The sequence below is a fragment of the Lissotriton helveticus genome, chromosome 12 (assembly GCF_964261635.1).
Source record: "Lissotriton helveticus chromosome 12, aLisHel1.1, whole genome shotgun sequence".
Taxonomy (NCBI): Eukaryota; Metazoa; Chordata; class Amphibia; order Caudata; family Salamandridae; genus Lissotriton; species Lissotriton helveticus.
In genome coordinates, this window is record NC_136073.1 from 547,073,604 (window position 1) to 547,086,620 (window position 13,017).

At 42.5% G+C, this 13,017-nt stretch overlaps 1 protein-coding gene across 8 annotated transcripts in view; it reads left to right on the forward strand.

Annotated features, from left to right (window-relative positions):
• TERB1 (telomere repeat binding bouquet formation protein 1) overlaps positions 1-13,017 on the forward strand; it is a 1,077,176-nt gene that overhangs the window by 136,099 nt on the left and 928,060 nt on the right. For 7 of the 8 annotated variants that reach the window (XM_078669239.1, XM_078669238.1, XM_078669242.1 and 4 more), the window contains one exon: positions 7,782-7,910. The exons of the other annotated variant lie outside the window; for it this stretch is intronic. In XM_078669239.1, the coding sequence (XP_078525365.1) occupies positions 7,782-7,910 (129 nt within the window). The remainder of the gene's footprint in view (positions 1-7,781; positions 7,911-13,017) is intronic. 8 annotated transcript variants of the gene reach the window in all.

Below are 13,017 nucleotides of genomic sequence, written 5' to 3' on the forward strand. Positions count from 1 at the left end.
AGCATGGCATAAAACCCAGACAAGGTTTAGTTAAAGGTATTGTTGAAGCTCCAGCACCACACAATAGAGAACAGCTCATGTATTTTCTTGGGTTGTGTGAGTTTTATGCCAAGCTCATGAAGGATTTTGCAAAGATGACTGAATGTTTCAGGGCACTGTTGAAGAAGGGGGCAGTATTTCTGTGGTCAGAGGAGTGTGAAAGGGGTTTCAAAGTCATCAAAGATCACATTGTTAAAGTTTCAGCTTTGCAACCATTTGTGGAAGGGAGACAAACTGTTGTTACTGTTGATGCTTGTGAATATGGTCTTGGGGCAGCACTTTCACAGTATGAGGAAGGCAAAGAGCACACAGTGGGGTTCGCTTCAAGAACTCTACGTCCTGTAGAACGAATGTACTCTGTCATAGAAAAAGAACTTCTGGCATGTGTTTGGAGTGTTGAAAAATTCAAACAGTACTTGTGGGCAGATCCTGTGTTCTAAAGACCGATCACCATCCGCTTGTTGATATTCTGTCTGGTAGAAAGATGAAACGCACCACTGCTCGCTTGGCAAGACTGTCTGCAGAGCTTCTGGAATACACTTTTGTGTAAAGTATATTCCAGGTGGAAAAAACGGTAGGGCAGATTGTCTGCCTAGACTTTCTTTTGTAGACACGGAGGAATAGGATTGGGAAACCGAAATTGAAGAGTGTTTTGTGGCTTGCATTACTCAAAGCAGTCTGTCCTTTGCTGAAAATGATTGGATAGCTGAGGTGGGTAAGGATGTTGTCCTCAATAAATTCATGTCCTTGATTAGAAAGGGTTTGCCTAAGGAGAAGAGTCTTTCGCCAGAATTACAAACGTATTGTAAAATCTGTCATGAGTAATCCGTTTAGGGTGGAAAAGTAGTGAGAGGTGATAAACTGGTTCCTCCTGAATGTTTTCGGCAAAAGATAATTTCAGCTGTGCATCTGGGTCATTTAGGTGCAATTATTACAAAAAGGAAGGTCGGAACTGATTTTTGGTGGCCAAAAACAGAATCTCAGATTGATTAATTAGTTAGGCAGTGTGTGCAATGCAATGCCAGTTATACAACCAATAGCAGTCCTTTTAAACTTATGAGGGGAAGAAGGGCTTCTACTCAGGGTTACCTGTTTTTGATGGTCAAGACCTTTCATGAAGGCTGTGATATGAACAGGGCCGGACTGGGAACCAAAACCGGCCCTGGCAAAGTGCTCAGGCGCCCCCCTCCCCCCCCACACACTTGGGGGTACCGCCGAGCTCTTTGCCAGGGTCGATTTTGCATTTTGAACACGGCCCTGTAACAGAAACGGCCTCCAGGGGCCCAAAACCGGCCACAACCCGTGTGGCCCACTGGTGGATTGCCTGGTGCCCGCTACGGCCAGTCCGGCCCTGGATATGAAATGTGTTTGGGAGTCAACAAACAAGTCTACTGAAGTTTGCTTAAAGAATTGTGAATCCGCTGATAGAAGTGAGACACATAGACTGAATGTTGGGGACTGGGTCAGAGTAGATACCCGGTTTCAGTTAGAAAAGGTCTTTACAAATTTTTGGAATCTCAACAGATTGTTGAAGTACGTATAAATGCTGTGAAATTATCCAATGGGAACTGGTGTAATACGTCTCGTGTAGCGGGGGATCCCTGTGTGTGCTCTAAGATGGTTGATGCAACTAGGGGCGTTTTCCAGGGAACAGTGTTTCTACCAGTGTGGGTGGTGCTGAGAAGATAAACAGGAAAAGCTCCAGGGTACTTTACATGATTATGTCTGATTGCACTCTTGATATTTCCTTATTGTTGTTATGGCATTGCTTTATGTTTTTAAAGGATGTATCATTTTGTCTGCTATTTCTCCTTTCTGTATTTCTTCGACTTATTGTTCCCCACTTTAAGGGAGTACGTACATTTCGAATTGTTTTATTTAAAATGAGGAGGGGTGGTGATGCTGGCAGAATATACCGTGGGGTGATGTCATCTGGAGTGTTAACACGAGCATCATGCCACGAATGTTCTACGTGTGGCAGTTGCTGCCTGTGCCTCAGACGCTGCCGGCCAGGACGGCTCTCTGTACCTCCATTAAATATCTTCGACCTCTACTTAATCTTCGAGTCCCATCATCCTACTTTCAGAAGTCTCAGTGTAAACCGAGAACTTTTAGGAAATATCCCAAGTGGTTCTCTCAATAATGTGAGCAGGCCAAACAATTGTTGAGAAGAGCAATTAGGGAGGTCAATTGGGAGGAAATTGGGGCTGCGCGCCTTAGTGATACGACAACACTTAACATAGCGAAGCGCAAATGGAAAAGTACGATTTGCTTCAGGCTGTCAAAGTAAATGATAACCGTACCTTCTGGTCAATATTTACGCATGGGTGAAGTGAGTACCACAGCCCAAGGCGCTATCATTTCTCACCTGTTAAGTGGGAGGATCACTTTTCTATGTTAAATGCTAAACATAGTTCTAATTAGTATTTCGTTTCTGAGGGACAGGGGGAGCCTATTAATGCTTATGCAAAACAGGCCTCCAGGACATGTACAGAGGGCTTCTTTAGTTTGGAAGAGTCCCTGTCTGTTGTCAACAGCTTAACGTCCCTAAAGGCACCAGGTCCTGACCGAATCGCTGGGAATCTATACAAGTTTGAACCCCAGCTATGATCTTATGTGAATCTTTTGTCGAATACTATTGTAGCTGGGGGTGGGGGGGATTCCTGACACCTGCAGAGGGGCAGAAATAATTCCTGTCTTTAAAAAGGGGATGCAGGCTGCCCTGTTAACTATTGGCCTATTAGCCTAATAGATAATCTTCAAAATGTTTTTTCCAGGCAATTGCTTGATAAGTTACAACCCGGGATCAACAAAGAGCAGATCCTGTTGCCCCTGCAGGCGGGGTTCTGGGCAAAAACTAGTACCCTATATCAGGTGTTAAGTTCTCCCTCCTTTATTGGAAGCTTGTCTTATTGACCAAACATAAACTATACCTAGCTTTTGTTGATCTTCGAGCAGTATCGAACTTGATACCCCAGCGGTAATCTATAGCGAGTATTAACTAACATGGGTGCCCTTAGTGATCTTATTATTATTTTAATCAGATTACAAGAAAGGAATTATGCTCTGTTCCAGTGGGGAGAGAAGTTGGAATTGACCAATCGTATCCCAATATTATGTGGAGTGCAGCATTCAAATGACTGAAATAAAAGATAGAAGAATTTCTACATTTTTTGAAGACAGTAGAAACATTATTGTTACAAGTATGATAAAAGACATAGTATATTATTATAATTAAAAAAAATTATAATGTGCACAGATACACCCAGGGGCTTTCCTGGCGCTGTACAGGTGGGAATGGTAGGTGGAAGCATCAGCTCTAATAAAGTCAGGTCTTCAAGCCCTTGCAGAAAGCAAGTGGTAACGTGCAGTTTCTAAATGTTTCTGTAAGGGATTTCTGTAATTTTGGGCCTAAGTAAGCAATGGAGCGCCCTTTAGTATGAGCCAAACGGAACCTAGGTGCAGTAAACAAAGCTTGGTGCAAGTTTAGCCTTGCACATGTGTTTTGAATTTAATACATTTAGAAACCGCAAGCCAATGCAACTTATGAAGGAGATGAGAGGATGAGGCAGATTTTGGCAGCCGGAATAAAAGCCTAGCGGCTGCGTTCTACAAATTTTGCAGCTGGCGGATAGTTGCCTTATTGGTTCCCAAATACAGCTCATTCCCATAATACAACCTGGAAAAAATAAGGACATGAATCACAGTTTTCTGGCTGAAACAGGGATCATTCAGATGTTCTTTTTCAGCCACTTGAGCACTGCAAAACAGGTAGCCGTCACCTTGGCCACCTGAGACTTCATAGATAACTTATCATCCAGAAGAAAGCCCAGATTTTTAATCTTCTGAGATGGAGTAGGTAGAGTCCCTAGGGATTCAGGCCACTGTTGTGGGCCCCAGAGGAAAGAGTTGTTGCCCAAAACCATGACTTCAATTTTACCACCATTGAGCTTGAGCAAGTTTTACAAATCCATGAGGAGATACAACTCAAGCCCAAGTTAAGATACAAAGGTCCATAAGTCTGTGCAGATGACAAGGTAAAGATGATCTGTGTATCATCTGCATAAAAGAAGAGAGTCAGGCTGCAACTCTCTACTACATCAGCCAAAGGGCGGACGTAAATGTTAAACAGCATGCGGTTTAACACTGAGCCCTGAGGGACTCCTGAGGTTAGCACATGTGGTCTGGAACTAGTGCTGGAAGAAAATACTTGAAATGAGTGATCTTTAAAAAAAATATATAATCCAAGCCAGAGCCGAGCCTTCAAGGCCGAGTGACAACAATCTTTCCACCAGGATGGAATGAGACACAGTGTCAAAGGTCACACTAAGGTCTAATAAAATAAGTGCAGCCATATACCCTCATGCTCAGTTACGCCCAAAAGGGCAGACTCAGTGTAGTGTCCAACTCTGAAGCCTGTTTACTAGGAGTGAAGGACATTTTCAGACTCCACAAACGAGGTAAGCTGAACATTGATATGTTTCTCTAGAATTTTGGAGAAAGTGGATATCAGAGAAATTGGATGAAAGATTGCCAAATCAGACAAATCCAGATTTGTTTTTTCAGAAGTAGGAGAATTGTTGCATGCTTCCACCTCTGAGGTACAAACCCCTCACATAGGGAGGAATTGAGAAGATACATTACCATTAATAACAGGCTTGGCTCCAATCACCTGAGTATGCTAAGCGGTAGGGGACCCAGTGGGGATCCTGATTTAAATGATTGTAGTATGGTCTTAAGTTACAATATCTAAAAGGGACCATGTCCTTATTTTAGATGTAGAAGCGCAATTGGTCAAAATACCAATGTCACCTGCTTGAATGAGATTCCTAGTATCAGTATCTACATCAGGGTCACTAGAAGGTTTTCCATTCATACAGTCTTTTGCTGATAGGCAATTCATGTTTTCTACTTTTTGAGGAATAAAGAGAGCTAACTCCTTGCATTGAATCTGAGACAGAGGAGGTATAGGAGGCAAGGTACTGGAGCCTGAAAGTTCCTTAACCACTTAAAAAAGTGTTTTAGGGCAATTTTGAGCGCTTGAGATTTTGTCAGAATAAAACCTTGATCATCAGCTTTGCAAAGTCCATGATACTTTTTGTGTGCTACTTTGTAGTAGGATTTAGCCTCCTCCATGTAGGACTTTATCTAGAGTCTTTCTAAGATCTTTCAATGCCTTTTCTTATTTCTTAGTGTTTCAATAAGCCAGGGAGCCAGTGGATAGGACCTCCCAGGACGTTTTACTGTGGCAGGTAGAATTTTCTCCTCGGTCTCCATGAGCCAATTGTGAATCAAATCCTGATCTACATCAGTCACTTGTTTTAAGGCTGGCCTAGTGCTCAAAAGTTGCTCATTTAAAGCTGAGATGTTCAATTTAAACAGACTCCTAAATTTAGAAGCATACTTCGGTTGTGTTAAGGATGAAATTGGAACTGCAACTCTGAATTTATTTATTTATTTATTAAGGTACAGCAGAGTGGTTGGATGAACAGTGGAAGGCATTTAAGTGGATTATAGACATTGTGGAGAAGCAAACTTATAAGTTACTCATACTGAGCATATTGTAGTGACATTGCAGCACCTATAAAAGTTATTACCCTGAAACATGTAGAAAATGTAAAAGTAATGGAGAAAATGCAAAGTGTTCTGCTGAATTGCAGCTGGGGAGAAACACCTCCAGAGGGTGTGGTCAGTTTCTCGGTGCTACACTCACCATCATGCCTACCTATTAATAAAATGCTCTAATTGGATTTTCTATTAAAGTTCTCCACCAATTTTGATGGGAAGCAATCATATGATTGTGCTGATGTGTGAACTATATGCAAAAATATCCAAATGCTGGTGTCTCTGGGTGGAGGGTTCTGTGACAATATTAAATTAGCCTGCAATGTGCACTTGTCCGGCATTGGTTAAACAAAGTAAATGACCCAGTCACTGCAAACAAGGGATCCGCAAACGTAAGATAACCCGTGCTTGAACTGTGACAGTCCAGTTTCAATGTATTTTTTATAGAAGAGGGCCCACCAGCCTAGTCAATATTAAATGGTGGAACAGGGTGGATGGGACTGGTGGTTAAAACCCCATTAAAAGACTGCCAGTGGCCAAAATAAAAGGCTTATGTTGGACATTTAGTTATTCTGCTGACAACGAGAATCTGCATTTTTGTAAAAATATCTGACCCTGACAGTAACAGGAGCCTTTTCCTTTTTTTTTTTCTTTTTTAGGGGGGTTTTAAAGATCAAATAGTTTAATTAATTTGAATGCATTCAGGGGCAATTCACCCTCAGAATAGGGCTTAAACCTTTTTTGCCTGCATGATTCCTAATAAGAGATTGTGATGTGCTTGACTTTACTTTCTTTGCTTCCGAGATATGTTCCATTTAAAGGCTGTTTTAAATTATTTTTGTATGATTTGTTGTCATTTTATTTTGTATTTTTTGGCGCTTAGAAACAAGGTTTATCTGGCATCGTTGCACATTATAAATAGGGCTCCCGGTTTTATGGTATTTATTTTTTGGACATTTCTGTCTGTATTTATCCATATTTATTTTTTGCTAATTTTATCTGTATTTATCCATATTTCATCTGGGTTTTGTGAAAAAATGGATCCGAATGAGTAGATACCTGCATTTATGTGACCGATAAATATGCATTCATGCCTGAACGACTGGTAGGTTTCAGGGATATAAACACACTCAGCTGATAAAATATGCTCTTATAAGAAAACATACACATTTTAATCAAGGTTGTGCAATAAATACATAAAATATCTATTGCTGTTTAAGGCTCTTTACTAAAATTACTTAATTTTTTTAACCCCCTTACCTTTCGATCGACAAAGCTATTGGCCTGGTAGTCATGATTGACAGTATTTAGAATCACTCAAAAAACAATCCAATTTCCATTTCTTTCCACATTTAAGATAAATACAGACAGGAAAATAAATGGTTTTCTGTCTTTATTTATTTGTAAAAATCAGTAAAAACGGAAAACAGGGAGCCCTAATTATAAATAAGTTCTCAAATGTTAAAAGCCAATATTTGCAAACCAATCCCTTAAAAAGTTCATCCATTTCCATTAATGTGATAGAAACACATTGGAAATGCAGATTTTCTTTGATTAAAGACAGTCTTCCGCGATTAGGCTTTCTGAGTTTACGTACATCGCAGATGTCCTTATTGTCTTAAATTCCCTTATTTCAATTACTAAAAGCTGTCCCTATGCCTCTGGCGAAGGATGAGCTTGTCATTTTGTTCTGCGTTTAAACAATTTAATGAAGATCCTTTGATAGAGAAGACAGAGTTGCTTATTTGTAAGACCAATTTTGCATCAAGGTGTTACATTCTTAAATAAGCCTCTTCCCTGCCAGGATAAACCACATGAATGGAAGCTGACATATAGATGAAAGAATATCTATTCTTCAGTCCATCAGGATGAACTAATACCATCAGAAAGAACTAAACAGCCATTAATTGGTATGCTGGATACTAGAATTGTGGAGGCTCCAGGGCAGCCTTGACCCGCATCTGGGTATTGTTGTGATAGACTGCATGCCGATGAGAACATTTTTCTTTCTGTGCTTTCATTTAAAGAACGAGAGATGATACAAGTAAGTAACATTTTTTCAATGATTATTAATTGTGTTTTATTGTACTTTTTGTAGTTTTATTGTACTACCAATGTACTGCCATACAAACCGATACAAAACTACATTTTGTGATTTTTGTTCTTCTTTGAAACAGGTGATGCCAGTGATTATTTTAGAGAAATTGGTGGTTTGATGTTGATCAGTAACCTTGCTAAATCAAGTGCATACAGCATAGTGAAAGAAGCAGCGCTATTCACTTTAGGGGCTTTAGCAGAGAGTAATGGTAATTATGATGTCCTTTCCATTCTTGTCTTTATTATATTGCACTCTTGCAACCAACATTTTTGTATGTAATATGACTGACTTCTTTGACAGTCATTTAGAATTCAATAGAATGTCATAAATGCTCAGTAATGTGGGCACCAGTCAATTTTATTGACTGAGAACTTGTGATTAATATTGGCAATGATATCTGACAGGTAAAGGCTGTTACTGAACACACCATTGAAGATGTTAAATATACCAGATGCAGTCCCATTGGTGTTGCTGATCTTTACCACAGAAAAAATCTTAATTGCTTGTAGTTCTAGTTCTGCTTCATGGGAATATTCATTGTAGTAAAAAATAGAATAATTACCCTTTGCGTTTGATGACCTCGGAATACTCCTTCAATAATATGTCTTATACGTGTCCATAACTCAGCAGAAAGGCTGACGCATCCAAAATAGCCATATGTTGCTGAGCACTTTCTGAAATCCTATAATAGGCAGGAGTGGCTCGTGTTAGGGAAAAGAGGCGGGGATGGAGGGAGTGGATGGGGGACGATGGAGAAAAATAAAAACAAATTTACCTGCCACCCTCCAGCATTGTGCTCTTCTGCTCCTCTCCACTGGCAGGCAGGCACAGGCTTCCAGATTGCCCTGTGGACAACCGTGAAGCTGCTCTCATGCATGAAAGCAGCTTTACGATTGGCTAAGGCACCATGAATTTGCACCCCCAGACAGACAGGGAGCCTGTGCCTGTTCTATCCAACCTGGCAACGCAGCTCGGGTTGGAGAGAGCTTCAGTGCATATGACGGTTTGGCACACTGATAACAGTCACAATAACCACAAAGACCTGACAAAGAAGGGCACAAAATCTTCACAGCTTCCTTTATGACACTGGAAGGGGGGAACACTCAGTTCTATATCCTCATACTCTCTGTTGGTTTCCAATAAATGTTTTCCCAGTTTATCCATTCCCAACTGCCACAAGACCATTCCTAAAAACAATTGTTTATCAGTCCCCGGAATGAGTGCTGGAATGAGTTAAGGCTAACAGTCCAGGGAGACGCGGTATAATTTTGGTAACTGAGTGAGCCGGATAGGGGGGGTTTTCACAGTTGAAGACAACGCCCCTCAACATGGTTTGAAGCCAGTACGATTAACTTTGGCTGCCACATGTCACTCTTCACTTGAAAGTTGGAGTCCAGTGTGGTGAATGATGACCTCAAGCCCTTATGAAATTGACGCAAAAATCTAGAGGCAATGAAACATGTTGGCCCATCCTTAAATGGTCTACAATGTGCAATTTGGTTTTAATTTTGAGGAAAGTTCGCGATTTGGAATAAAATTGAAGTTTGGAATATGTGAGCCTTAACTCAAATTTATATTGGAGGAGACATACATATTACTGTCTGCACCTCTTTCTTTTATATTGGAGACGTTTTTTCTGTTTCTTTTTTTCACTGGTGAGAGAGATTCTGATGATGAGAAACAAGGGCAAACTGGTGAGAACCAACCAGTAGTTCCTCTGGTGAAGCGCACGTGAGGGACTCTCTCACCTTCACACAATTTTTTGTTTGCTTTCATACACTTTTCTATTAAGGAGTATGTCTGCCGTGAGGGGACTGATAAACAATTGGTTTTAGGAATGAACTTGGGGCAGTTAAGACTGGATAAGGCTGGTAAAAGAATTTTTTAAACCACAGAGGGTTTGTGGATATAGATCTGTGTGTTCCCCCCTTCCAGTGTCATAAAGGAAGCTGTGTAGATTTTGTGCCCTTCTTTGTCAGGTCTTTGTGGTTATTGTGACTTATGAGTGGACGGCGACCTGATGAATTACCCTCTATAGCTCCTTATTGTAGTTGACACTGATAACAGTGCCAGCCACACCCCCTCCAGTACTGTCACCCCATGGCCCCGCCCCCAGCACTTGGCACACAGTTACGTAGAAGAAAAATAAACCAATAATACATCGAGTTGCGTTTTATTATCGTTTTTATTTTTTTTAGGTTGCCTTTTTATTTAGAAGATTAATAACTTTTAAAAAAAATGTTTTTTTATCGAATACAAAGATCATGTAAGTACATAGAGATCAATCCAATATACGGTTTCAAATCTGGACAGTTAGCTAGCTTCAATAAACATTACATAGATTCAGCACTTTCTGTACTATTGTACATTGCTAATTCCACCGTTTGGGACACCACAGGGTCTCCTCAATACTTATTCCAACTTGACCATTTCCGGTCCCATTTTTTGGGGCACCCCCTAGATATAAACACTTCCGTTTCCGCCGGCATACATCTCTCCAACTCTTTTGTGTACCCCTGGACGCTCGGTGCACTCGCCGCCCCCCACCCTTGAGCTACCTCCCGCTTTACCAGCGTGTACCCCAGCGTCACAAACTGTTTTTCACTTTCATACAGTCAGTCGCTTCCCAAATATTCAGCAATCCTAATTGCGGCTTCAGAACTATCTCCTTGCGTAGAGCCCTGCGCATGTGGTCCGAGGCCCCCTCCCATAAGACACTCCGTCTCGGACAGCTCCATAATATGTGGTAAAAAGTTTCCTGTTGGCCACAACCCCTCAGGCACCAGTCGTCAGGTCTAGAACCAATCCTAGCTAAGGTCTGTCCCGTCATGTATGAGCGGTGTAATATTCTGAGCTTGATCAATCTAGATTTCAGTGTTATAGCAGCCTCACGAGGGGACATTAGGGCCTCCTGCCACTCCTCATCGCTAATATTTCCCAGGTCGGTCTGCCACTTCTCCCTGAGTTTCGGAAATGAATCTGGGAGATTTTTACACAGTTTCTTATACGTGAGAGAGATCACTTTCGAATCCAAAGGCCCGTCCAATAATCTGTCTTCAAGCGGGGAGGAGTCCGGGATGTCTACAAAGGACGGGAAAGCCGTCTGAAGCGCATGCCGAATCTGCAGGTACCTGTATGTTTCCCCTCGGTCATTTTGTATTGTTTCTGAAGTTCCTCAAATGTGATTAATGCCCCCTTTTTGACCAGAACTCCGACCACCGAGATGCCAAGAAGGTCCCATTTGTAAAACCTAGGTTGATAACATAACATACCCAATTTCTGCGCATACCAGAGTGGAGCAGCCTTAGTAAGGACGCCTGCCCATCCTAGGGAAGAGTTTACTGTGCGCCATATCTCCAACGTATGTCTGGTGGGCCCGAAACCCCCCCTTTTGTCACTTACATAAAGGGCCCCCATATACCCAGAGCGGTCAGTTTGGTAACGATCAAGGATGTACGCAGGGTCATCCGGAGGACGATAGATCGACCTATTTACAGTAAGCAGTTGCGCTGCCCAGTAATAACGCTGTAATAACGCAGTAATAACGCTGCAGTTCGGGGAGCACTATGCCCCCATCGTACCAACTCTTCCTCAACTTCTGCAGCGCCACCCTAGGACTCTATGTGGGCAGTTTTGGAGGATATATAAAAAGCGAGGCAGGGCCAGCATCTTAAAAAGCGCCGCTCGGCCAATTAGGGACAGCGGTAGGGTGCGCCAATGTTTCATGTCCGCTCGCAATCCAGCCAATGGCGGGCCAAGTTGGAGCTATAAAACAGATTAGGGTCCGTCGTGACATAAATCCCCAAGTATCTAAACCCATCTTTCGCCCCCACTATGGAGCAGTCCGCTAGGAGTCGCGGGACCGGTCCCCATAGCATGAACAATACGGACTTATGCCCGTTAATGGCATATCCGGAATATTTGCCGAAGTACGTAAAAATATCGAGTACCACTGATATGGATTGGTATGGGGAAGCCAGGTACAACAGTATATCATCCGCATATAATGAAATGCGGTCCTCTGCCCACTTCACTCCGCGTATCATAACATCCTGGCGTATCCACGCCGCCAGGGGTTCCAAAAGTTGGCTATCCCAGCGACCCTGTGGGCCACTGGAGACACAGATGTAGTATTATTAAGGATTTCACCCGTTTCTATTACTTTTAAGCAAAATGCTCGGCTTCCACTGTGGTACTGAAATTCTGCACCCGTGTCATAAGAATCGCCGTATCATGACGATTTTGGTAACATCAGACCGAAAATGACAAGTTTAAGGTGTGCGAGTATTTTTCGTCACATTTGAGTGGCGAGATCACCATGAAATCAGGGATTCTGTTCTGAACCCTCGGATTCCATTTTATGTACGGCAGCCATTTTGTGGTTGCCCTCACATAGGCCGATGACTAAGGCCGAACGAGTCCTAGGAACACGTACACTCTCTGTTGACTTCTGTGTGACCAGGGCAAGCTAACTCCACTGCCCGAAGCCAAACCTGTTCGGCCAGTTCCTTTTCCAGTGGCCGATCGAGATTAGGAATCAAGCTACAACATGCCATAAACCCTGTATTGCACACAACTATGTCTAACCTTACTCACACCTGTCTCTGTTCCTTTCTTTATGGCCTGCTTTACGATGAGGAGGTGCCCAATTTTATTAGGGGTCCGTCCAATTATCTGATGAAAAGTGTTGGGCCTTGCCGGGTAATTGATTGTGGGCTGGACAAACTGAAATATGGGCTTGTCATCATGATTCTGCTTTTTCTTTGTCGTGAAAATATGTGAATGGTCAACTGTAAATAGGGAATGTTTGCCTGAAGCTTAATATTTGGTATAAAAGGGATGACCAGCTTTGTAAAGTTGAGCAGTCTCCTGACAACATACACCGTGTTGTACTTCTAGGATACCTGTTACTGGTTGCAGCCAATAAATCTGATCTTTGACGTCCCCAAGAAGTCTTTGCGTTTCTGTAGTCTGAGACAGGAGAATCCGAAGTCTTTGGGTGTGTCCCCTGGCACCGCTGGGTTCTAAATAACCCGGTACTTCATTTGGCCCCCAACGTGGGGCGATTTCAGCGGTACCGGTCCAAGCCAGAGGTTCGTGAGGAGCTTCGTGTGAAAATTCTGGAGGAAGGCCAACCACTTCATCGGCCCCTGTTTGTCGTCGTGGTCCGAAAGTCTTTGCTGCGAGGTTCCCCGCTTTCCAACGGCTACGAAGGACCGCTGCCCTGACTATCGCCCTGTCTTGGACCCTTTGACGATCTGTAGAGCGAGACGATAGACGAGTCTTCTGGTGACGCCATCGATACCTCAGTTAAG